Genomic DNA, 27860 nt, shown 5'->3' on the forward strand with positions numbered 1-27860 from the left:
ATCCTTTAACCCAATTTCAACCTTTATCTCATTTCGAAACCAATATTTCAGGCTTCAGGTGATTTTAACCCTTTATTTAACAGTGGATGGACTCAGCGGTTCACTATTTTGAGTTTCTATGTGAATTTGTGTTTTTTCCAGAGTGGAGACGCATCACTCAGAAACTATTCCATCTGTGCATGAAATCATTCCAGGATTTGTTTAACTTTGACTTTTCTGGGAATCTCCAGCAGATTTAGATCCCAATTTTTTCCCCCATCTCTGAGCAGTGAAAGAGCAAAAATTGAGCAAATAGAAGCAATTTCATCACAATACAACATAATAAAATACATCCTGTCCACACGTACATACACACTTGCATGAATGTGTAAATGAAGCCAAAACTAAATGTTATTTCAAAAGCTGGCCACACTCCACATTTGGGTCTGAGGTACAAGTTCTTACAGTTCAGGTGCAGCTTGGGTCCTTGTCAAGCATGTCAGGCCTGCTTGGAACTTTCACACAGTTATATCTCTAGGAAATGTGTCCGCACCGTGTTTTACATGCCAGTGGAAAAAGTTTTAGGCAAATGCACAGACACTGAGAAGAGTAAGGGTGACCGCACGGCTGCTGGTGGATCAGTCTCTGAGTCTTAATTCTCTAGCAGTTCAGGTGAAGTAAAGGAAAAGTTTCTGAATTCCTCCTGGTTGATGGAAGGGATCATAGGGTCATCAATGGGCGTGAGCGTGGGCTCTTCCTGAGTAAAATCTGGGTCAAAGTTGTTGACGTCCTCCGGGGTTTTCTGCAGGACAACAATAGAGTACAGTCACACACACAGAATGTGAGACAAAACCATACACTGCGTAATGTCTGGTGAGTACACCTATTATCATTTAGCATCAAAAAAATCATGTGACTTACAATCCTGGGCTTGAAAGGTGGCTCAATTTCTCTACGATTTAGCTTCTCCCAGTCGATACCTGTGAAGAAAGCGTGGCTGGTCACAGCTTCCTCTCCACCCTCTGTGGGCACACAGCCCAGACGCCGTGCCGGGTTTTTGGTCAAGAGCTGCGAAGATAAAATGCGGATGAATTAAAAACAATTGATGAATTAAAGACCCAATTTGATCCAAGCTTTAGCTGTCGGACAGATGGCCTCACATCTGACTCTAGAATACTTTGGTATAAAGAGTCCATCGTGAACTCAAGGCCTGCAAGGTGCTGTGGCTGCAAAAAAAAGCCCAAATCAACACCCCTCCACCACCATGTTTGACATTTGTTATGAGTTTGGTCTTCTCCAAATACGGCACTGTGCATTATGGCCAGACATTTCCACTTTCGTCTGTCTAAAGGGCATTTTTCTGTTTGTTCAGATGCAACTTTGCAAGTCTAAGCTGCACTGCCATGTTCTTTTTCGGAGAGAACAGGCTTTCTCCTGGAAACCCTTCAAAACAAGCCATACTTGTTCAGTCTTTTTCTAATTGAACCGTGATGAACTTTAACATTTAACACACCAACTGAGGCCTGTAGAGTTGGGATGTAGCTTTTGAGGTTTTTTTCTAGTTTCTCTGAGCATTGGATAGTCTGACCTTGGGTTTAATTTGCTGCGACTTCCACTCCTGGGAAGATTGGCAGCGGTCTTGAATGTTTCCCTCTTGTGAATAATCGTTCTCTTTGTAGAATAATGAACTTCAGATTGTTTATAAATGGCCTTGTAACCCTCCCCTAGATTGATGGACAGCAACTTCAACACCTTTTTAAGACCATTGCTGATGTCTTTCATCCTTGGCAATATGATGACACATACCTGAATACTTCAGTGCCAAAGCTTATGCTTATACTTCCTGACAAAAAAAGAATTAACCAAATGTTGATTTAGCAGCAACTGCCTGCTACTTATCCTCTTATTTCCTATGGAAGCAATAAGGGTCTACCTAGTTTTTCACACACTGTTTTGGGATTTTTGCTTAGGTTCTGTTAAATAAATACCACAGTATAATAAGTCATGTTTTGGAAATCATGTGAGAATGCATGTACCTTACAAGAGCTGCTAAATGCCAAATTATTTTTGTTATGTTAACTTCAGAATATAAAGCGAGTTTGCTTTCTGTTTACCATGACTGTGTGGTTGGTGCAAAATAGGGAAATGTGTAGCACCAGATCAGACTGGATTTCTCTGGAGAGATGCCAAACAGGGCTCAAGTTCATCCAGTGAGTCCCTCCCTCTCAACTGACAAAAAACACACACCCTGAATTGTGTTAAGCTCCTCCCACAAAGCCTTAGTTGACCAGAGTTCAACTAGTTTCAGTAAAGTGCAGCTGAGGTGTCTCAACTTCCTGGGGTTGTATTCATTAAAACAATAGTGAATCAGCCATTGAACTTTAACCGTTTCTCTCTGACCAAGGTCAGGTAGGTGGTGCAGTTCTTAGGATTAAGCCCAAACAAAAACAAATAAAAGTTCAAATAGTTTTAACTTGCCTCTGGGGGGGAAACAGAAAAAAAACACCACTTTGTTTTGGAAAACCATCTCACACGGTGACTCTGTGTGCACCTCAGGGATAATGGTGACCTTCAGACCCAGCACAGCAAACTAATGAGTCCCCGTCTCCATTGTGACAGTGTTAAGATTAACCTGAAGACACTGATTAATACAGAGATTAATACGTCTCATTGTGTCAGCTCCAAACGATATTAACTACCAGAGACTTTGCCTAAACAAAACCGCATGTCTCAACAATACTGAGCTCCAAGAGAATGAGGAAGCAGCTGCGGAGCCAGATGAGGCAATGCCCAAAAAGACGCGAGGTGTCCCAAAAGCATCAAGCTACAAAGAACAATAACGAGGATTCATAGAGACTAATGAAACTCTGATGCCTTGCCATGCGTAATTTTATATAATAAACAGCATGTGTGTCGCTCTGCTGTAGTCAGTGTCTTTGCCAATAACGCCTCCAACATGATTGATTGGGAGATGCACAGTTATTGTTCATGTAAGCCTTTTCACCCGTTGCTTTTCCTTTGTATATCTATGTACTGAACTGCATCAGCCCATGGTTGTGACTGTACTTTAAGACAAAAACATGCTTTGTTGAAATGTTGCATTTGTCCCATTTATACTCATCACTGCTAATGGAAAAAAAAGTTTAAGGTTACAGCAGTTAAACTCAGGGATTTGCAGCTGTGATGACATTATTTCCAGTTACTGAATTAAAACATGTTTGAAAAAAGAAAAAAGGCACACCAGTAGACACCAGTATGGTCCTTGAATTGGAATTAACTGTAAGCATGACAGAGTAGCAGAGGTGACTCAGTTCAGGAGCAAACTGACCACAAAACCAAAGAAAAACTTTTCCACTAAAGTTGATGCCATCTTTCCATGGCTGCACGTCAGTTGTGCCATTCTCAGAGCAAGACCTGCCATGTGGGCATTTCTGCATGAAGAAGCCGTTCTCCTCTACACTCGCAAAAAAGACGTTTACGGGAAGGCAGGGAATATTAGAGCTGAAACTTTTAGTCAATCAATCGGTCGGCTGGCAGAAAAATCTATTCAACACTTCCAGCTCCTGAAATGAAAGGTTTGCTGTTATACAACAATGTAAATTGAACAACTTTAGATTTATTTCTTTTTAGATTGTTGATGCTGGGCTGTCATACAAGCGATCAAAAGCGCTTTGTTTCAGCTCCATGTGATAGTTTAACTCAACTATTGGCATCTACCAGTCTTCAGGCATTTTCACCATGACTCACAAACTCGTGACATTTCTACAGCCATTCTCACACGACCTTGAACAACCTGACAACTGAGCTCCATGAACTTCCTTTTAAGAACAAGGTGATCTTGGCAATGGATCTGCCTCCAGTAAAAATAGAGCAGCAGCGTTTAAAATCCACTCACACCAGTCACTAACGTGTGATAGTGGGGGGCAATGACAAATCGGCATGGGGAGACTGATTCGGTGCTTCCTCAGCCATGCGGGAATAACAACAAGGACACGAGGAGAACAGTGTGAGAGAGAAGGAATGGAGAGGAGGTGCAGTTGTATTTATAGCTTGTGTGCTGTGGCTGGGCAGTGAACCATGCCTTAATATAGTTATGTAAAGACCCCAGCCAAACAGCTGGCTGGAAGACTGTGTGGGGTTGCCACTCACTCTGCAGTCAGACGGTGTCAGTCAGGCAGACAGACAAGAATCTGGCTACTGATACAATATCCAGGCATGGAAATGCCCATCCGTTTTTCTCCACAGTGACGTCACAAATCCACTGACAAATTAATTTCCTCTATCATTACATGAGTTAAAAAAAAGCCGTTCTGACATTTCCTGCAATTGTATAAAGCAAACACAGTCTGACGGCGCTGGTCTGAGAAGAGTGAGACCTGGCCTTCACCCAGCTCCATTTATCATTAAATATTTTATTGCTGGTGACCGCAAAAAAGTGAATAAAAGATATTACTCCTGGCAGACTCACAGCTTTCAGTATATTCACTGCCTCTGTGCTGAGCCAAGAGGCATAAACAATCTCTTCATTGAGGATGGATTCAAAGAGGTCATCTTCATTTTCCGCCTCAAAAGGAGCATGTCCAGAGAGCATCTCATACAGCAGCACCCCGAGGGCCCACCAATCCACAGAAGGCCCATACAGCATCTCTTTCAGGATCTGTGAAAACATGTCAGAGTAGAAAAATGAGTGTGAGACTTTAGAGAGTCTCAAAAGCAAATTTAAAACCACTTTATGAAGTTTAGTTAGGGGTATGTGCTGGATTAGCGGAGCTACACACTGAGGAGTAAGTGTTGAGGGCAGCAAAGGGGTCTTTCATAAATGCAGATGCACATTCTTGGTTAGAGAAAAAGCTCTCAAACACGAGGACACAGGCCATCTTAATTCCTCATTATGAAAGCCAAACACGCCTCTGAAGGCGCAGTCTGAAGAAGTGGAAATCTGGGCTTGTCAAGTCAATAAGCTGACCTCACAGGTGTGCTGCCTTCCAGTCAGGAGGGAGGTAGCTTGAAGTGCCGGGCAGCGATCACAATGTTTGCTCTTAGTGAGGTGGTGTGATGGAAATTAAACATATGAACTCAGAGAACCTGAGCTGCTGGAAGCTAAAAATGGCCAAGTTTATTCTTTAGTGTCATCTTAAAAATGGAAATGTGTAAATATTGCTTCAATATATGAAATGTTCTATTATAAATCTGGAGCTGAAGTATCTGTTATTTTGAGTGCCGACTATGTTTTCTGCTGGTTAATGTAGGGGGAGAAACTGACCTCAGGGGCAATATAATCCGGGGTCCCGCAGAACGTTCCTGTGGCAACACCTTCAAATATGCCCTCCTTGCACATGCCAAAATCTGCCAACTTGCAGTGACCGTCTTTGTCAAGAAGAACATTGTCCAACTTTAGATCCCTGAAAAGAAAGGCAAACGCAAAAAGGAACAAATAGATGAGGTATTTGCTCAGGGACTGTTATTCAGCACCTATAAATCAGAAGCCTGAAATAAGCCACCAAAAATCCAATTCAGTGCTCAGACTCCAGTCGCGTCCTGCTGGTCTTGTTTCTAATTATATGTGAGGAAGGTAGAAATTTGTGGTGAGACAAAAGGAAATAGTTCTCTGAAGACAGTGACACTTTTAAAGCAGAGGGAGACACTGATGGACAACTCCCTGACCTTTAACTGGCAACCAGTAAAAAAAGAAAAATCGTTGGAGCTGGGGTTAAACACTGGTGCCCTCGTAGCTTACCATCTGCACGGAGTCAAACTGGATGGTGCACAGAGAACCACACAGAGCCATTTGTGCACCCCCTGATGATGAAATGCACTTCACACAGACGAAAGCAAACCCTTGCATATTTGACACCAAGGGAAAAAAGTGTCTGTGTTTATTCTGCTCCCAAGAAAAGCAAAACTTCTTCTCCCAGTTATTCCATTTTATTGCTCTGCCTTTGTGAAGCAGGCTTAGCTTAAAGCAAAATACGTAAGATGTGACCACTTGATAGAAAGATGCATTTTGTTTTTTCTGCCACTCACTGCTAATATGCACCGTCTTCACAATATGCCTTCCACATCAGTGGAAACTGAGATGTACTATCTGGAGAAATATTTTCCCCTCTGCTGACTGTGCATGGGGATGTCTCCAAACCAAACACTGGAAAAATCTCCTGTCTTGTGTTCATGTCAGCTGACAGAGTGATTACAGCTGTCGAGTGTGGGCTCTGGAGATAAGCTCTAATCTGTGATCAGGTGACTCAACTTCAGACAGTGTTACATAGATGGCCTGAGGCTAGCTGGACAGTGATGCTGTTAATGTATGCATAACAGGATGAGAAAAACCAAAATACAGAAAGCCTGACTGTAAAAGACTGAGGGTCAGGAACCAGTTTGGTTCGATTCATCTAGTCTGCCGTTCTCTATCTTAAGCCGATTGTGTAACGCTGATCACACACAGTCTAAAACATGGCAAAGAGAGCAGCTCTGACACTCACACATCACAAAGTACACACAGACTGTGTTAAGCTGTGTTAGGGAAAACAAAACTGGGAAACTGGACGCAGGAGAAAGTATTTTTAAGTGTGTGTCTGAGCTCTTCCAGCTATAAGGCCAGTTCTGCTTCTTGATAATCGCTCGCACGCTGCCAAACCATTTCCTGGACCATTATTGTTTGTTTGTTTTTTCAGTATGAATGCGTCCAGTGGGAAATTTAACCGCCTCTTATCGCTGAGCTACACAGAACCACACATCACTCACTGCACCTAATCATCCTGTATGAGCTTCTTCATCCAACGACTTCATCACATGGGAGAGACAAGCCTGACTTGAGCCAGTTTCACACATGAACTCTGGCCGATGTCAGGAGAGAAAATGTTGTCACTACTGCCAGTACTCTCTTTGATTTAATTTAATGTAGTGTTTACCTGCATTTTCCACCTGCTAAAGCAGAGAAAATGGAAGTGCTGCAGTGCACGGGCGAAAACGACTGAACTGTTTTTTATGGAAACAGGTCAATCAAACAATGCGATGTCTGCAGGAAAAAAAATGCTGAGGTGCAAAATGAGTCACTGAGTAGGAGATAGAGTTGCACTAATAAAAGAGATTCCAAAGAAAAGAGGAGGAAGTTCAGAAAAAGTTCTGACGCACAAACTTTGTTTTTTTCATTGTGGTAAGAGTCTAATCAAACTATCAAAGGCTCCTAAAATGTTATGCATCAACCTAAGGATGCGATATATATCACAACTTGCATATAGCTAAAAAAAAATGGAGTATTTTTTATCTATTTTGTTCAGTCTTGAATTTACTTGTTCTTTGCATATGTGGGTCAGGACAAAACAAAGAGACACACAACACCTCCCTGGCGGAGTTCAAAACAGGCTTCACAAAGCATGTGTTTATTGCACGACATTGCATGACACTGAGCAGCTGTTCTCCATACAGCCTTTTTAATCCTTGTGGATTTAATTGGCTCTCCTTATGAAATGTGCTCTCACTCTTAAAAGCAGCCAGAGTGAATTCAGACTGCAAAACTGAGTTTTCATGTCTAAAACCTCAAACTGAAACCTCGAGAACTGTACACGTCTTTTTAAGGACAAATACAGGAAACGCAAGGACATGCTGTGGCGTCAACTGAGAAGCTTCAAAGCCTCAAAGCCTTTACCTGAAGCCAAAAACCCCCCACACACAATGTAAAAGACACGCATATTACACAACACAAGGACCGAGGCTACAATTTTATTCTTACCACACTTGCCTGATGTGCGAGATACTATTCTGGATGCTTTTTAGTTTTTTAGTTATAGCACGCAACCTCTTCAGCTTGCTGTCATGCTGTGCAGGGCATGATGAAAGGAGACTCAGACATACTACTAAGTATAACTCAGGATTTACTGATGTTCCTTTTTCTTTTTCATTGTGTACTGGCAGGACACCAAAAGATTTCCCACTCAACTTTCCTTGAGCGGACAGTCCAAAAAAAAGGTCTCTGAATATATGTAGCTATTAGAAGCTGAGGAAGGGGGATCGTTATTGGCTCATCTATTCATAATTCTTGGTAAAAGCTGGCGTTCTGTCACAGAGCCTGACATGTGTGGACACAGTGTGTTTCTGTAGAGATGAGAATTCTCAGGAATCTAAAATGTAACAACATTATCACAGCTCAGGATAGCAGGTAGTAACATTATTGTCAGAGTCTTCTGTGTCATTAATCCTTATCAAATTCAAGGTTACAGGGAGTATTGGAGTCTATCCTGATTGTCATGGGGAAAGAGGTCTTGGATACACCCTGATCAAGTCGCTAATCTATCACAGGGCTAACATAGAGAAACACATAACCATTCACACTCGCATTCACACCTACAGTCATTTTAGAATCACTGTAATCCTGCACATGTCTTTGAGAGAAAGTTGGAGTACTTGCAAAGAACCCACACAGACACGAGGAGAACATGCTAACGCAACTAATTAACGTAGGAAGGCCCCAGACTGGATTCACAGTGTTGCCTGCCTCTCTTTTTGCCTGCCTAAATAACCATGATAGTTTATGCTGAATACATAACAGTGAAAAGTGGCAAGTTTACATTTATTCTTTTATTTACATCATGTTTTAAGTTGATTATAAATTCTCAGCTTGAGGAATACACTTCGTATGTGCACGTCGTTAATCTGTATCCTACTAAAACTGCTAAATGAAGCACAAAATTGTTGACTAGGTGATGCAGAAAACGTATAAATGTTTTACTTTATTCAAATCTGCTGCTGGAAAAAGTCACATGATAATAATATTAATAATATTTTATAAAATATTTATATATTTTATATTTAGAGCCTGAAGCGGAAAGCCTGACTTAACAGAGAAAGATGATAATTACTATCATCATCCATTACCTTCAGCTGCGGTTTTAAGCTTTGTTGAGTCAGCTAATGCAAAGACACACTAGATGTGTTGAACTTAATTTGTAGTACAGTGTGTGTGTGTGTGTGTGCTTGTGTGTGTGTGTGCTGACACAACAAGATTTAGCAGCATTATCCTCCTTGACATGATTTTATCATTTGTAACTTGAAATTTGGATTTTTCTTTTTATAAATAAAGACATTTTTAACACAAATTGATGGCGAAAGGCAAAAGTGGTGCATAAAGATGAGTCAGAGTGCAGGAAATGGAGTGCTTCCTGGGAGAGAGCCTCCACACCCTCCGCTTAATGCATGAATTAAGCAAACTCTAATTAAACCTGCAAGTATGCTTGGTAGCACATTTTCATTGGATGGTTCTCAGCGACAGTCTTCTTTAACCTGACGTATGAGTCTCAGGATTGTAATGTTCTGATTGACTGTTCACAGCCATGTAGTACTTCACATGATTAATGTATCATATATGCAGTTTCCTCTTGATAACAAATTGATTCCGACATCCAAGAGAAGAAACTGCATAATTAGTGTCTTTGCAGTAATATTACACTCTTTATGATATTAAAGGTTTTTTTAAATATAGTAAACTATGGTAGTGAGCTCTGAGGTATCGCTATAAAGGCTAGTTCGATTGCTTTATGTATTTATACCTGTAAATGATGCCTTTGCTGTGCAGGAACATGAGAGCAGAGGTGATCTCGGCTGTGTAGAAACGGGCCCTGCCTTCTTCGAACTTCCTGGACTTCTGGATGTGGAACATGAGATCGCCGCCGTTCACAAATTCCATCACAAAAAAGAGACGGTCCTGCAGTGAGAATTAGGAGATGACATTTACACGTGTGCACACAAAACCCGCACTGGGCACACAGAAGCTCCCACGTTATTAAGCAGTCCAAGGAGCAACGACCGCAAACATGCTGAGGCTGCTTCAAGGATGTTACATGGCTGCTTCTCATTAACTTCAGATGCCTGTATAATGTGTTTCTGTGCAACCAACTGCAGCTTAAAGTTAGCAAAAAAAACCCCTAATCTAACTCATAAATCTTTCTTTCTTTCTCATTACAGGCTACGGTCGATAGATGATCTACAAAATGGGAACCTGGGGAAAAGACTGCAGTAGGACATGATTTAGAGATCTGCCTCTTGAAGTGATCTGGGTACTGAGGCACAGCTGACTCTGTTTTACTGGCCTGTGGTTTAGAGAGGTCTGGCTTTTTTTTCTTCTTTTTGCACGTATAATGTCTAATAAGGACGTGCTGCACAGGCAAAGTAGGGAGCACTCTTTGTGTGGTCCTGCAGTGCAACTGAATGTATGTTGCCTCTCTCTGGGTTTTTCTGTCTTATACGAGTCAAACTGACTTGTCAGGCCATCAGAGGTCTGGCGTGACAATTTACTTTGCAATACTAAACCTCTCCATAGATAACTGCTCAAACATAAAAGCAAGAATGGACGTAACTTCCTGGATCAGCTCTTTAATTTGCCAATATAGTGGTTACTGGGATTTCCAAAGTTTTGCTATCCAAAGAGTTTCTCCATTCATCCTGGAACCTGACGAACATTAGTCTGACTGTCTATTACTACTAATTTCCTGGTTAGCACTTTAGATGACCTGTACACATGAACACAGCTCCACTTCTTAAACCATCTGCTTCAGATTCAGGCTATGTTTAAAATATATATAATACATTAAAACTACAACAAAGTAGCCTTTTTATTAATACAGTACTTGAAGCATTCATGCCGGAGGTCAGCATGCCGACTGTCTGATCCCTGCTTGCAGGTAGGAGTCGCGGTTAGGGTTAGGTTCTTGTATCGGACTAACGAGGCTACTATGTAAACACGGCCACTTTTAAGCATACTCACATGAAAAGAGCTACTAATCTCTTTTGTTTTTGCTTATCTGTAGAAACAAAAAATTATTACATCGAGATTTGTTGCGATTTAAATGCCTTTTTTTAATATTTTAAACTTAATCTGAAGACTCCTCCAGGGCAATCTGTGTACCTACAAAGTGGGCCTTGAAAATGAAAAATATGCATATATTTAGCAACGGAATATCATCTCTAAAAAACATTCTACATATTTTAGTTTGAATTATTGTGAAATGGAACTATATGCCATGCAGAAAGTGCCGCTAATTGTCCCTTGCAACGTATTTGTGGTATTAGTGTGAACTGAATGACTCTATTACCAATTCTGGTATAATAAAAGGTGCTTTTAAGTATTTTGTCAGGAAACAAGTGACAGGCATTTAAATAAAACAGGGCGTTCTCGTGGAACAATAGCTGTTACATTGTTTTGTGTGGGTTTGAAACGGTTTGCGCAGCAAGCTCACTGAGCCCTTATTTGGTGCTGCTAAACTTCGATCTCAATCAGTTGTGGTTCAACCAGCCAAAGCAGATTAGAAATATCCCGTCTGAGCCAGAAAAACAGCTCTGTTAGTCAAGCATCATTCACTGGCTTGTGCCAGGAGCGAACAGACATAAGATTGGGGAACTGCTGCCACCTTCTGACCACATGATGCACTGGCATCTATGGAAACAGACCCATATTTTTCTATTTACATTTAGGACCAGAAACCAAAAGTAGGGTATGCCTGAGTGCCATGACCCTTACTTGAACCAGTTCTGTGGATCATTTACTGGTAAGCAAAGCAGTAAAAATGAAAATAAGGTCATATGAGGCCACGACATTTCTAAAGCACTCATAAGGAAGATCCGTGCATGACACAGACATCATGAGCCAAAACATCCCCTTCTATTTTTCAGCAGAAATGTCATCATCATCACAGTCTTCAGCCATTTAAGATGGGGTGAAAGCTTCTCATAAATGAAGAAGGCTAAAAGTCACAAATGAGTTTATGTGAAAGAAGAGTGCGGCCATGCTTTCACTGACCGGTGTCTGGAAGCAGCAGTACAGCTGTGTGAGGTACGGGTGACAGCGGGCCAGTGACAGCACCCTCTTCTCTGTCATGGTGCACTCGACGTCATCATCCTGCAAAATGATGTCCTTCTTCAACACCTTGACCGCGAAAACCCGATCTCTGCCATTTAGTCTCGCCAGCATCACCTGGAGAGTAACACAAACACAGTAACAGGAAAAGCCACGTGAGAAAGTGAACGATTTGCTTAACTGCTAATAAAATGTGCTAAACTTGACAGCGACAGGATTTAGGGTCCTTCCTGGAAACACCTGCTAATCAGTTAGAGTGCTGGTGAGTAAACTTAAATTTAATATTTGCTAAAAGTGTCTTTTTTGGCAGCAGTTTCCATTAGTTATCAATTGGACCAATGCGCTGTTTAGAAAGTCGCATTGTAATGATGCCTAAACGAACAGGACTTCCTTCCACAGTATTTCTGTTTAGGCTTTACAAAATATTTTGCAGTAATCTGCAGAGCAGCCATTCTGATATTATCTTGTGAGATATCTTAAATTCACATAAAAACTCCAAAAATGATGGTACCTGTGCTACATTGATCTTCAAAAACAAATCAGCCAAAAACATTTTCCCACTGGCATCGTGGACTGTTAAAGCTTAAGGGACACAGGGAGGTTCTTCTTGTGTCAGGGTTAATAGATTCCCTTTATTAATTCCTGCAGGGACATTAATTCTCTGCTTTTTATCTACTTTACCATCCTTGATATTATGAGCAGTGGGCAGCAATCGTGCATTGCCCGGAGTAAGTCTGTGCATCGGTCAGAGGAACAGTAACGAGACATTTGCAATGGCGAGATAAACTGGAGGAAGAAGCCAACACAAGCATACTAAAACCGACCCAGAAGGGTTTTGGCCTTCTGTGTGGATTTTGATGAGGAAACAATGCTAACCACAAACCACCATGTTGCAGTTGGCTCTTTAAACCATCTCTATTTGCAAATGTTGGACTCATAATTGAAGCTTTTAACCTCTTTAAGTGACCGTTTTGAGGCCTCAGTTGTTAATGTGGGGGAGGCATTTCAACAACACACACTCTTCAAGCATTTTTTTTGAGTCTCTTTAGCCACTGGTGAAAGGGTTCGCTCACTTTTCAATATATGGAGATCAAAATCCAGTGTTTTTTAATGCCAGTTGTATATTTTTGTGGTCATGTAAATGTTTTATTAGTCAAATGTTAGAATTAAGCTGCTCTAATCCATTTTTGTCCAGTATGAGCCAATGCTCATCATTACACTAAGTGCACAGAGCACTTCCTATAATCTTATTATCTCATTCCTACCTTGCCAAAGCTGCCCTTGCCCAGCACTTGGAGGAACGTGAAGTCTGAAATTCCTAGCCGTGGCAACTGCTGCTGAGTTTCCGTACAATCCCTCCCCTCAGATGGAGTCCTCGTCTGTTCTGCGTTTTTCACCTGTCAATGCAAAGAGAAAAAGACATTTCTCTGATTACACTCACGTTTGTGATTAGGATTTACAACTGTTCTGTTATTCTGGAAAACTCAGACGTTTGTACCACTGATTTCCGTTTGGCAAGTCCTTCTGCCTGCAGACCCATCTCAGCGAGCTTGTTGGCCAGTTCCACACTGTTGACCCCACAGTTGGGAGCAACGTTGCCTTTGCAGCGGATGTGGACGTTCATTTTGCAGACTGAAGAGAGGAATCACAGAAACGGTGACTCTATATGAAAGACAGCTTTTGGATGCCGATATTGAGACATGAATGCTGATGCGAGCCTTACTTTTACAGTGCAGCCCCTGTCTGACAATCCCCCACAGCAGCGAGCCACAGTGATCACAGAAGGTGGGCGACTTGTAGTTATGCATGTTGAACTTGTGAGGGATGTTGATGCTGAAACCTTGATTTATAGGCTGCAGAAAGAGGGCACACGGTAATTACGAGCTGTAAAACTGCTTTGCAACACTATCGTCCACAATGCATTTTCAGTTCAACTCAGTTTTATTTGCACAGGCCAACATCACATGTAGAAGTTCAAAGGGCTTCACAGGTATAAAAACATATGAGAAATAAAGTCACTTACATATTAAAACATTTAAACAAACAAGCAACCCATCAGAATACATATTTACACACATATATAAAACCACAAACGCAGACATACAAATAACAAAATGAAAATTAAATCATAAATTATTATTATTTACTATTTATAGACTTTTAAGGCTAGACATTGTAAAATATTTGATCATCTTATGACATAGCAGTTTTTTAATTTATACTTGAATTGCATATATTAGTGGTTATTTTTATTGGAAGCATTATTAATGCTAAAATTAATTTAGTAATTCAATATTTGTGATTTATTTAAGTTTGATTAAATTAAGTGTAATAAAAATGAGTAGTTATAATTGCAATTGTTACTTTTTGTTATGCAGTTACAATTTCTATGTCAATATATTTTGTTTTTACTGTTTCGGTTTTCCTACAAACATGGAAAATGTCAGGACATTGACTCAAAGATGTACTCATGTTTGTGGAGCTGTCTACTTGCCTCTTTTATATAAGTGCCATGCTCTAGGATAGCACAACCTGTAGTAGGATGTGTACACATGCTCAGTTCAGAGAATTCAATTTTGTAGAAAAGTTTAAATGTTTAGTCACATGATCTTATTGCAGGTACTGGGAAGCAGTTGCTTGTGTCTACTCAGGGCTGTACTTTGCTATGTTTGTTAAATTTATGGAAACTGCCAATGTGCATCAATAAAAATGTTCATAAACTAATGTTCTTTTAAATGTATGAGGAACTGGTATGTTACTATGTTAACTTCACTGACCTTGATCTGCAACATAAAAACATCCTACGAGTAAAAATGGCCTGTAATACACTCCAATAACACTCGAGGGTTGAAATTTTGAATTTCTACGTATTTTAATGAGTGCCCTATAAAGGGGAAAGAAGTTTTATTTTAAAATCAGTTCTGTGAGATAATGGGAGTCATTGTAGGTCTGCTAAGAAACTGTAATGATGTGTTCTGTTATTTGTTTTAGTTAATAACTTCACAGTCAAGTTTCAAGTAAGCTGCAGCCTTCTCGCAATCTTTTTGGGAAGTCCAACAAAAAGAGCATTGCAGCAAAAAACAAAACAAAACAAAAAAAACAACTAAGTTTGCTTGTTCAGTTTATTAAGATCCTGCATGAACTTGCTCCACCCTACTTGTGTGAGTTCATCAGTATTAAAATCAAACATTAGTGGCCGAGTAAGCAGAGCCTCTACCCAATGCGACTGTGTAATACCTTTTAGACATATAATATTTAGTAAAAAGCTGTAATAAGAGAATATACTTCCTTCAACACATTTAAAACTCATCTCAAATGATGGCTAAAAAGGAACCAGACCTGTGACCATTCATTTTATACTAATGTGTGTTATCTTTAATGCCGTATGTGTTTATATTTATTTGTTGTTCTGTGTTTTCTTATTGTACTGTGGATTTCATGTATTTGTTGTCTGGACTATATTGTTGTACGCTGTCTGATGGTGTTTTAATTTTCTTTGTTATTTATCTTTTGTCTGCCCTGTCAGGGACTAGAGCTAGAAAACTGTTTAAGGTTCATTCTTGCACATTTGCGTGATAAGTTGATTAATATGCACTGTCCCTTTTGAATAAATACATTCAAAATTCAAACTAGTCAACAGGAAATGAATGCATGAAGACGTTTTTCAGAATCATGGTGAGTCTGGTACTGTCAGACACATCTTCCTGAAATGGAAGAAGTTTAAAGCTTGCATCACAGTAATTATTATAAGACTTAACTTTTGGTTTTATTCTGTCAGCTCCTAATTTGCAAATGAGCAGATCACCTTTTATTTTAGGACTAAGCAAAATGATTATCTTTAATTTTTTTTAAATTGCAGTCATCCATTTGTTAAAGTCAGCCAACCACATTGGTGAATGAGTTCAGTACACTGTCACCTGGCTCCACAGAAATACGCTGTCTAGCATCTGTGTAACTACAGTAACAAAGATTGATGCTGTCTAATAATGTTTCCATGCATGTAAAGAAAAAAAGTAATGGACCCAGACAGCTACCCTGTGGAGCTCCAAAGAAGAAAATGTACAAGCACCTTCCATGAAAAGAATTTCATCTGTTTTGACAATATGCCTCATACTTATGTTTAATTTCTTAAAAAACAAACAAACAAAAAAACTCAATCAATTACTCTCTGTCACTTATGATCAAATAAGACTTTTAAAGGAACATAGCATAAAAGAGACAATAAGGCTAAAGGAATTATATAATGATGATTATACTATATTTACAAAACTTGTAAATGGTGTATTAAAAATAAACATGCTTAGCGTATAAATTTTTATTATCCTGTCAGATTTTAGGGAAGAGAAACTTGTAATATTCAGCAAAATATAACAAAACTAAGCTACATAGTTGCGTTCAAACTGCTAAAACTGTCATGGGTGTATTTATAGAAGCATAAAAATTTATAGTGTTCATATGTGGAAAATAATACTGCAGTTCAGTGTTCTGCCTCAGTGACCAGCCTAGACAGAATATAGAAACAGGAAACAGCCTACTGATCACTGCAGGTGTTAATCAGATGTGTGTGTGAATGTACACACATTCACACACACACACAGGAGGGGGAGGGGGCTTTTTTTGACATTCTGTATTTAAACAAACAAACAAAAATCTGTAAAGAGAACAAGTATTTAGAAGTAAACATGCTGCATAGAGTGTATTAGTGTGTCGTGAAATTGCTGTTACCTGTTCTTTTGCTGTTTTCTTCATGCGTGGACACACAGTGACGACCTGCTGGTGGCATCGTTTGTGCACCACACAGGTGCACACTGAAAAACAAAAAAAAGACAAGACAACGAGTCAATGGCGGACTCATAACAAACACAGGTGTGTTTAGGCAACTGTGGTAAAAGGCAGAAAGACAAATATAAGTTCTGCTTACCTTGACACTGGTAACCCTGCTTTCCAAAAACACCCCTATTAACATAAAAGAGAACACATTTAGATCCAGTTTACATTCTACACAGAGATGCGCTGCCAGCACTGAATCACCCATGCGTGACATCTCACCAGATGAACTCTTTGCAGTGAAAACAGAAGGTGGGCTGACGGAGGAAAGTGGACATAAACTTGTGCCCGTTAACCTGGTGTATCCTTCGCCTCACGGCTCCTTGCCGCTTCCTTGTAAACTGCTTGAAATTCTTCACTACGGCCTCATCTGGCAACAAGACATGAACACAAGTTTGTAACATAAAAAGCACAGAAGAAGTGTGTAAACTCGACACACTAACTCTTAGGCTCTTAGAATGGATTTATCATATTATGGGCGATCGTGGCTCAAGAGTTGGGAGTTTGCCTTGTAATCGGGAGTTTGCCTTGTAATCGGAAGGTTGCCGGTTCGAGCCCCGGCTCGGACAGTCTCGGTCGTTGTGTCCTTGGGCAAGACACTTCACCTACCGCCTGCTGGTGTTGGCCAGAAGGGCCGATGGCGCGATATGGCAGCCTCGCTTCTGTCAGTCTGCCCCAGGGCAGCTATGGCTACAACTGTAGCTTGCCTCTACCAGTGTGTGAATGGGTGGATGACTGGGTGTGTAAAGCGCTTTGGGGTCCCTAGGGGGGACTAGTAAAAGCGCTATACAAATACAGGCCATTTACATTCATTAAAGTGGATATAAAGTCTTTATTTATGCTTGAATGTGAAATATGAATGATTAAAATCTGTGTTTCTGCTCAACTCAACTCAGTCATCTCTCAAAGATCAAACAAGACTTTGAAAGGAAGGCAGATTAAAAGAGACAAAGAGTCTAGAGTTGTCATATTGTAATTTATGTTGTGAACATCTACACTGTGTAACTGTGTGTTTAGACCTAAGTAATGAAAGTCAGTAAAGAAATCTGCAAAACCACACAAGCATTATACATGCATTACGGAAACCTTTTTGCTGAGCCCACACCCCACCCCTGCAAACAACACTATAGATAGATGTAGTGTGGTTATTGTATGAAAAGGGGGCGTTCATTTCAGACTAAGAGCCTCTACATATACTGCAAAGCCCAATATACACACTACACATATTTTGTCAAACATATATTTTGCTTCAGGTGGTAGTGCGCTCCACGGGCGACAGGTATTTCTTAAAAATACACAACATCTTAATTTAGATTTATGTATTTGATGTGGTGTTTGTTGCTATTCATTGTAATCTTGGCCACTCTGTTACGGTCTTGTCATTGAATATATATATCTATACATCAAGAAAGAGACTCTGTGGCCAGAATTAGTTTTATAATTGTAGACTTATTTAATAAACTTAAGTAAAAGTCTCAAAGCTAAGTAGATTTATATATTTTTAAACATGTGACAGTGTGTGACAGATGGTTCTTGATTGGTTGTATTGTTCTTTACATGTTTATCAAACTCGAGGTGTGAATCTAAAATTATTCCTAAGAATTTAAATCAATTGGCTTTCCCCATTTCTTCAATACTTCTCTTAATTTCTTTTTTTTTTTGAATGAAGAAACGCATATAAACATTTAAAATTCAGTACATGATGATTATGTCGTTGCCACAGATTGCAATGTCATCTGCATGAAGCTGGTAGCTAGCAGGCCATTCAGAAACAATTGAAAAGCAGGGGACCAAGCACGGATTTTTGGGAAATGCCTCTCTATGCACAACCTGATTTTTTTTAGTTTTGAATGAGCAAGAGCATGCTAACTTGAACAGGGCAATAATTACATGCTGTAACACTGATCAATATTCAGTTAAGTCAAACTGTGATATGCTGTCATTTAGCCACATGCGACTTTCCAACTTAAAGATATGAGAAAGTCTTGCAATTCTGTCAAAATCAAACACACCATGACTCAAAACCCACCTGTAGCAGCAGAAACTTATGTATGATTTTATCAGTTTACCGTGTCATTGTGGAGGAATTTTGGCTTATTTAGAGCAATGCTTCAGATCACTGAGGTTTGTGGTTTGTGGGTATTTGTTCATGCACAGCTCTCTTATGGTCCTGGCACAACATTTCAAGTCTGGAATTCAATTGGGCCATTGCAGCTCCTTAAATCTTTTCTTTTTTCAGCCATTCTGTTGTAGATTTGCTGGTTAGGTTAATCATAACGTCCTAAACCTAACCATTCACCCACTTTTTCAAATAAAATAGTTTACAGAGGAGTTCAGGGTTGAATCAGCAACTGAAGATTGCCCAGGTTCCCATAGTTGCAAAACAAGCCAAAATCATCACTCCTCCAATGTGCTAGACAGTTGTTGTGAGGTGTTTGTGCTGACAGATTGCGTTTTGTTGCTAAGTTGTTCGGCCTTGCACAGCTCTACTGTACATTATATCCACACATCTCCACTTTGGTCTTGTCTGTCCAAAGGACATAGTTCCTGAAGTCTCCTGGTTTGTTCAGATGCCCCTTTGTAAACCTAAGATGAGCTGCTATACTCTTTGTTAGAGGGAAGAGGCTTTCACCTGGCATTCCTTCCAAACACATCATTCTTGTTCAGTCTTTTTCCAACTTTGCTGTTATAAACTTTAACACTTAACATGCTGACTGAGGTCTGTAAAGACTGAGATGTATTTCTTGGGGTTTTTTGCAGTTTTTCTGAGCATTGGACAGTCAGGGTGAATTTTGCTGAGATATCCACTCCTGGGAGGATTTTGGCATTATTACAGCACACACCTGAATACTCCACAGAAGCAAACTTCAAAAAAAAATCTGCTTTTATAAAGCTGGTCATACTTGCTGATGATCAGTTAATCAAGTCAATTTAATGAGCGGCACTTGGCTGCTACCCTAGTAGTTTCTATGGAAGCAGTAAAGGTGCACTTTGTTTTCACACAACTTTAAGCCTTTCTGTTTGCTTTTCCTGTGTTTTCTTGACTGTAGCCTCTTGTTTCTGAGAATTAATTAATTGGGAACTTGTGTGAGGTGGCATACATTTGCCAATGATGTACAGTCTCGGTGTAAAAAAAAAAAGAAGATTTCAACCACACTGACCTACCCTATCACAAAATATCATCTTGATATGTAGAACTGGATGTTTTGTGGCTATCTGCGTCCTCCTTGAGGTCAATCACATTAATGATGCGAAAGCTTTTGATTCAGCTGTTTTGGACATGGATTATTTCCATAAGGGAAGAACATGAGAGGAAGAACATTAGGAGAACCTTGTTTAGACCTACATGAGAAAACTGACAGGAACAACAGAGAATGTAGCCCAGTGTTGTTTTTAATCAACTTCTGCTTTAACAGTCCTGCACCATCACTTCCCACTCATCTCATTTAAATGGCCTTGTCTCATTGGTGAAAGAATTTGTACTTAAGTTAGCGCCTTGATGTCGACATCTAAAAAAGGCAAACATTCTTCACATTCACGTGCATGCGCACGCACCTATCAGAGCCTTTGCATTGACAGACATTGGTATTTAATGAGTCAGATAATCATTATTCATAAGGGCAAGTGGAGTTTCACAGTAGAATAAAGGTGAAGGTAACACAGTGGAATTGTTTAAATAGCTGGCATTGTTGTTGTGTTGTTGTTGGAGGGTGTTGACATGTAGGCACGAGGAGAACAACTAGACTGTGCGTAGCATACATACCATCTACGAAAGATCCAGTGAGTGTGATGTGCACATACACCTTGCCCTCTGGTTCCAAGTCCATCTGCAGATTCAAAGACATGACAGGAAATGATTTCACTACACCCAGACAGTAAAACTGAAACACACATCTGCCACAGTGAAACACGGTTCTAAAGTATCTGTCTAGAAGCAGAGATATCCAAACCAAACTAGCTTACTAATATTACACAAATAGCAAATCAGCCATTTATATACACTTAGATTGTTCGATCTCAGATCATCACATTTTTAGAAGATTTTTGCTCAGTGACCTTTGATTTGGCTGAAATTTTTATGCTTTTGGTCATATATAATAAACAAATATGACCAAAACTGTGACTTCTTTCCTCTTCTTCTTCTTCTTTTTTTTTTTTTTTAAAAGCCCGTCCACCCCCTTTCAGGCCTTTTTTTTCCTGCCTTGAAATCCGAAGCAAAGCATGTATACCTTAAAACACCTTTAAAGAGCCTCTCTCAACATAAAAATGAATCAGGGTGTGTAATTTGGCACAGACACATCAAAATGACTGAGTATTGGCTAGTTACAATATGGGGAAAAAGTGAGAAGTCCTTAAAGTGTCATGTTTGAAGAAAAATAACTTTAAATAATTCAATAAAGAAATTACATTTCAGAAGACAACTAGTATAAATTTTGTATGTGAATGTAAACAGTATTCTACACGAATGGAAAAATAAAACATGTAGAACAGTTTTTAATTTGAAATTCGTAACTATTTACATTACATTCATCTTCTGTGCTGGATTGAGCTAATATGACGTTATAGCAAAAAAAAAAAAAAACCTAAAATATCAGCGAATACGCATACCGTTCATTTCCATGACCCATGGAAGAGTCTTATAATTCAGGTCGAGTGTAAAATATAATGAGACTAGGGCACCGGTTTAGCTCAGCGGGTAAGCAGGCAACCACATGCCGCCCGGCTCAAGGCCGACCTGCAGCCCTTTGCTGTGTGCCTTTTCCGATTTCCTGTCTGTCTTCACTTACCAAGGCAAGATATATATACACACATGTGTGTATGTATGCATGTATATATACACAAGTGTGCGCGCGCACACACACACACACACACACACACACACACAAACAGAGTTGTACTGATGTACAGTTATTCATACATACAAATAAATAATATGAATTTATGTGAGTAATCTCATACGAGACCCTATCCCTAATCCCACGACTGCTACAGGCAAGCAGGGACTAGGATCAGATTTTAATATATGAAATGTTACAGTGTTGCATTTATAATGCCTCTTAGTATATTCAAAATTTTACCTCTTATATTTCATAATTTTTGCAATATTTATGTCCAAACATTACCTTAGATTTCAAAGTGTAGGAAAAATACATTACTTCACACTTATACAAAATTTTTATAAAAATTGTATAGAAAAATATTAGTTTTAGAAACAGCCATTAGATCAAAGAATGTTTGGATTTAAATAGCATTGAAAATAGAGCCAGAGTCCTTCAGGTGTACAACTATGGCACGACATTTTTGTGTCATTCTTCAGAGTGTACATACGTACATACTGTCACAGGAATCTGGACAAGAAAGACTACAAAGCAGGCCTGACAGGTCTTACAGGTCAGCCTACTTACATTGAGAGTGGTGCCAAGCTATTTAACCATAATTAACAGCATCACCATTTGCATATATAAGTTGGCCTCTTTAAAGCTGGACAGAGACAAGCAGACAGAAAGAGATACTTCCTTCCTGCAGAAACCACTGGATGGAAATTTTTATGTCACCGTATGGTCGAGCAAAGCTCTATTTATACACATAAACCCTTCCTGGAAAATACTGACAGCAAACCAGACGATGACATGGAGAGTATAAATATATAGTAAGCTCTGAAAAAAAAATGACTTGGTGTAAAAGATTAAAATGAAAAAAAAAAAAAAGATAATTTCAGTTAAGAAGTGAAGAAACCTCAATTTTCTTTTCAATTGCCGCTTATATCCTGTGTCTCAATCTACAGTCTAGACGATAGGTTTGACTTGTCCACTGTGAGAACTTCCTCTGTGTGTGTGTTTGTGTTATGTTATCTTTGCCTTTTTGACTGCTGCTTAGTTTAAGTGAATAAATAAATAATAATAATAATCATCAAAAAACAACAATACATTAAGAGGTTAGAATTGGTTTCCCTCTCACTGAGTGACAGAGCTCAAGTGGGCAGATTAAAGGAGGTGTCCATATTGTTTATCTTTATACAAACACATAAAGAACTGTGGTGCTACAGAAAATTAAATCTGTGATAACAAGGTTTTGGTTTGACTTTTGCATCTATTTCAGGACATGCAGACATTTCTACTTACTTTAGAAAGGGAACCATCGCAAGCTGTGCAAGTGCACATTTTTTATACCGACCTTAAAGTAATCTCACATAACTGTGGGTAAAGGTAAAGGACAGCAAGACGCTGTAGTTAAAAAGCAGAACAACTGAATGCTACATCATAGAGAGGGAAGTTTCTTTTTCTTTTTTTGTAAACGGGAGGAGGGTAGGGTCCCTTTTTCAGCCAAGCGAGCAGCACAATAATCAGTGGTGGAAAATGTTGAGGGGCCACATTTAACCCACTTTTAGTTTCATAGCTTGTAACCCTCAAAAACCACTGCATGAACACATCCACAAGTACTTCAAGACTGATTAGAGCAAACACATAAAATAAACAGCAGCTAAACAACCGAATAATAAGCGAAAGACATCACAAAGTAGTGCTGGGTACTGTCAGCAGGTGGGAGTCAAAGCAGCTGGGCTTGTGTGTGTGTGTGTGTGTAAATGCCATGTTAAATGTCTCTGAACGCCTTTGGGTTAAATGGAGGAGTTGAGTAACTTCCTGAAGAATTCTGCTTAGGCTGTGCTTTGAGTCCAGTAAAAGCCAGAAGAAAAGACACGAAGAGTTTTGTGGAGGTTACTTTCCTGGACACAAGAAGGTGTGAGAAGAAGAGAGAGAGAAAAAAAGGCAACACAGAAAGAAGAGTATTTGAACACAAGCCAACTGAGAGTAACTATTTTAGCAGTAAGAGAGAGAGCTGATCAGCTGCCTGGTGAGAAGACAGATAAACAGCAGTGTGGGCGTGTGGAGGCTTGCGCCTCATGTGAAACAAACCAGCCCAGCACTTCTGCACAACAAAGCCCATAAAGCCTTCACAGTTCAGATCTAGCGGATAACGGCTTAGAATTTGTGTCTTGAAGTGAGAAAGTCAGTTGCACAAACCAGCCACTTCTTCTAAAACTGCAGACCAAGCTCCACTTTCATACCACTTCCCCTACACTTCTGGGGTCTTGGTGTAAATGTGTGCAAGAGCAGTCTTGAAAGTCATGCTTCTCTCTACAAATGCGACTCTCAGGGGACTTTAAAGTGCTGATTCTTGCCAATAAATACATGCACTGCTCATGAAAACCAGTTAATTACCTTATTAGTAATTCTGCTGTTAAGGTGTAATTAAGTATATTTCTTCAAGATATATATATACATAAAATTAACCTCTGTGCTATGTGCAAGGGCAGAGGTGTTTCCAAATGTGAGATAGAGAACTACTGAAGGTTATAGCACTATTGCATTATATTGCAATTTGCATATTATTGCTGATTTATACAAAGCGCCACGTTAAATGGACTCTATGAGGCATTTGTTTCTAATGTGCTATGACGTAATGAGAAAGTGAGGAGACAGCGTAAGGGCCATGCTCAGGTTACATTCACACCTGCAGTGGCTTATAGTCCTGAAGGGATGAGAGTAAGTCTGAACAGGGAAACTCCAGTTTCAAGAAGCACTTTTTTGTGTTTCAGTGTAAATAAGAGTGAAACCACTGTGGTACTTCACTTAAGGCTTTAATTTAAGCTTCATAAGGTCATTTATTCCACTAAAAACTGTGCATATATGGTATTATAGCAACAAAATTTTGGACAAAGTTTCTTTTACGCCTCAATCGACAAAGTTTTGTGAACTGTGAAACTCTGTAAACGGCTGAGAGCAGACGTGTGGAAGTTATAAAAATACATGTCTCTAGAGGCAGCTCGTGCAGGCCTGAGTAATTCTCTGTATTTGCTTGTGAGTTAGCAGGTCTTATAAGTAAAATTAACACCTCCCCACTACAGTTACATGTGTGGTTTGTGACCATGGTTGCTGCTAATAACAATTCTAAGGCAGTATGAGCAACATTTATGACAGAGGTTCTTGACCCAACACTTTATGTTGCCTAAGAAAATGAGTAAATAAGTCTCGGACTCTGTTTAAACCTCTTCCTCCTCCTAGAGAGAAACAGGGAGGACCTCGGTGCAGACGGGATGGTGTTATTGTTTTCAGGCACAAAAATAGGCAAAACTAGTCACACACTGAGGCGTGTAGTGAACAGCGCCCTGAGCTGAATAACAGGCTTTGCCTTCTAAACCTGCTCTAAAACGCTGTTCATAAAGTATTAAAGCTCTGATGTGAAGTTAAAATAGTGCCTAATGTGAATGTGACTTTAAAGGTTAACTTTTTTTTTTTTTACTCTAAATCAAGCTGGAACTACATTTTTAATCAGTCTTATAGCGTTGTCTTAAAAAATTGCTTAGATATGGATAGAAGAAATTAATAATTTAAGCAGGATTAGAAAATATAGGATGATTTTTTTTCATCATAAGGTCCATATTTTGATTCTGGGAATTGAAATTCAGAAAAGTTACCCTTGTAAAGTTAAACAAAACAAAAATAACTGACTTAAAGCACACTTGTCTGATTGGCCAGCGTTGAGAAAGCCTGCTGAGGAGAAGCACCGTGTGCCTGTGAGCAACGCTTATTTATTTTTGCATTTGTTCATTGGTTTGTTTGTTCTTGATTAAAAATTGAATCTCAACTTAACTTGCTTATTTTGGAACCTTAATCTAACCAGGAATAAGCGCATGAACAACATGTGTAACATGTGCAACATGTGACTGATCTGTAAATATTAATGCCCTTTGCACTCTTTGTTTTCTCATGTTCGGTCAATTAAGTCTTTCAGTCACAAGCTGCAAAAAACACATGTGCAGCTTTTTTCCTGTACATGCTTCAGTTAATTGGCATACAATGCATGACTGACATGGGAAAGGTCTGCTGTCAGGAACAACCAAAGCTAAAAAAGCTAGCATGGTATTTGCTGACAAGAGTAAATTAAAAGTCAGTAAGACTTCTGAAGAACACTGTTTTACTGAAATGTTTACATATATAGTGGCAGCAAGACGACAGCAGCTTGGCTTTGTAGGCCTGAAGATGACTATAAAGAAATCTCTAACATTTTTGTTGCCGAAAGTTAAAATTTAGCATTCCCAGTACAGGTGGGTCAAAAAAAATTACAATAAATTTTTTTTTGCCATGTAATTACAGACACACTGGGGGGTGTTACTCAAATGAATGAGGGTAAAATGCACAGAGGCTTTAGTAAAGATGGTGAACGTCCAGCTGAGAATTCACTGAACTAATCAGTTATACACTAATGTGACACCGCAGTGTACATACTGTATATAAAATTGCAGCTTTTCAGCCTTTAAAAAAAATACTTCTTCAGTTACACAGAATACTGTATTCAAATGTTATTGTGGGCAATGTATCAAAATAATATTAGACTAGCTTCTGAGATACTCTTTGATTCCGTTCCCTAATTCAAAGCTGTCTGTATAATGCATTTTTAACATAGTTAAAGCCTTGTTTAACATGAATATGCAATTTAAATTGCATATAAATCTGACAAAAAATAACAATAAAAGTATATGTTCCCATTAAGCCATCCATAGGTTTGTAAACAGTAGGCCCATTTCACTTTACCAACTAAAAGTGGATCAGTGATAAATTTATTTAAGAGCTTTTGACACTAAAGTTTCTGTATTATAAAGAATTGTAAAGGTCTCTTCCTTTGCATTATTTCTCATTCATATACTACAATAAAGCTACATGAGATGGGAGGGGCAGAAACTTTGGGTCAGTTACTGCTCCAGCAAACAGGAACTGGTTCATGTCTGGGTATGTGGCAGCTGTAAGTGATGTGAGTGATCATGCTGGAAATACTAAGTAGTTTTGGTATTGGACCTTCAGGTATATTGATTCTGGCTGTTATTTAATTTTCCAAGGCAATGTATGATGGCAGGAAATGCCATCATACTGTCATTGGATCTGAGGCATTTTTGGCTCCGGGTTGAACCAATAAACTCTGCTTGGAGGTCTAGTGTGTGTACTTTAATAATAAAAACATTTTCTTCTTCTTCTTCTTCTTCTTATTAGGCACTGTTCTCAGTACGAGACCACAGGCCTGCTCTCATATTGTGAGGTGTATGTAGTGGTGTGTGGCCAGCTGCACATCTGTGCCCCAGGGCATCCTGACAGACGAATCCACCCATGTTTATGGTTAAAGGATGGTCTAAATTTAAATGGAAGAAATAACACTTAAACAGCCATTAAATAACAGTTTCACTTAAACAAAAAATACAAGGGAACCCTAAAACTTACCCATCCCTCAAAAGTCTCCCCTGTGTTGGAAGTTTCGATGAGGTCCTCGAACTGAATGGTGCAGTTGGCCACAAAGTCATCATATCCGATTGGAGTGTCGTGGAAAACAGCCAGCTCGATCTGTTTGCCGTCGTTAACGTTGAGGCAGAACTCCTCGTTGTACGTGGGCATGTTGGTTTTCTGCTTGGTGTGAGTCTGCCCAATTTTGTAGTCGTCCACCTTCACCACAATGTAGGGGTCCATGGCTGGAGGAGCCTTGTTGAAGATGACAGAGTGGCGGAGGGAGAAGGTAGTCGGTTTCAGGTCCACCGCCTCACCGATCCGGAGCTTTAGATACCCGTTAAACTTCATGTTTACTAAGCTTATATATGCGCTAAGTTAAAAAGAAAAAAAGAAGCAAACAGCAGGCTAATTAAAAATAATATTTTAAAAACAATATGGAGAAAAAGTCATTCACGCTCACTTCAGGTCAACAACGACCAAATCTGTTCACAGTTCTTGGTGTCAGCTCATCCTGACCTAAAAGTTTTTGTGCTGACCGTCTGTGCAGCGCATTTACTGTGAGCGCAAAAAGCTGCAGCCAGTATCGGTGCGAACCTGCTTCAAATGCTTTCAGTAAATAGGAAGCAACAGCATGCTGGGGAGGAGGCACAAGTTCCGCATAACATTTGACACACACACAAACACACACACACACACACACACATCAGCAAACCTCTCAACCTGTCACTGTCGGGTTGGTGTGTCACGTGATTGTATTGTAGTTCTTTGTGTAGAAAAAAATGAGTCTGGTACTATATAGACCATGATGCACCACTCTGTTTGGTGTTGAGGTGCTTCACCTGTCCTTCACTCTGTGATAAAATATGCCCCTTTGGCTCTTATCGTGCACTACAGAGTCCGAGTTTCTAATTTATAACTTCAAGAGCTTTATCAGG

At 39.5% G+C, this 27860-nt stretch overlaps 1 protein-coding gene across 1 annotated transcript; it reads right to left on the reverse strand.

Moving 5' to 3' along the window:
• Positions 1–157: 157 nt before the first annotated feature.
• On the reverse strand, positions 158–27604 carry prkcha (protein kinase C, eta, a). The gene is made up of 14 exons (XM_085143202.1): positions 26923–27604; positions 20415–20478; positions 16874–17021; positions 16746–16780; positions 16550–16632; positions 13548–13677; positions 13323–13456; positions 13090–13221; positions 11768–11941; positions 9522–9676; positions 5243–5381; positions 4448–4636; positions 901–1047; positions 158–781 (listed from the first exon to the last, which is right to left on the reverse strand). The coding sequence occupies exons 1-14, from the start codon at positions 27271–27273 to the stop codon at positions 632–634; spliced, it is 2031 nt and encodes a 676-aa protein (XP_084999328.1). The 5' UTR covers positions 27274–27604; the 3' UTR covers positions 158–631.
• Between the last annotated feature and the right edge of the window lie 256 nt (positions 27605–27860).

Source organism: Neolamprologus multifasciatus, chromosome 19 (genome assembly GCF_963576455.1).
Source record: "Neolamprologus multifasciatus chromosome 19, fNeoMul1.2, whole genome shotgun sequence".
NCBI classification, from domain to species: domain Eukaryota; kingdom Metazoa; phylum Chordata; class Actinopteri; order Cichliformes; family Cichlidae; genus Neolamprologus; species Neolamprologus multifasciatus.

Bases quoted from the DNA above. Each gene is read 5' to 3' on its own strand.
- prkcha (XM_085143202.1), bottom strand. From the start codon at position 27,273: ATGAAGTTTAACGGGTATCTAAAGCTCCGGATCGGTGAGGCGGTGGAC. The intron at 4,637-5,242 runs GTCAGTTTCTCC...ATGTTTTCACAG, and splicing joins CGGATTATATTGCCCCTGAG to ATCCTGAAAGAGATGCTGTA. The intron at 1,048-4,447 runs GTGAGTCTGCCA...TTATCTTCGCAG, and splicing joins CAGTGAATATACTGAAAGCT to CTCTTGACCAAAAACCCGGC.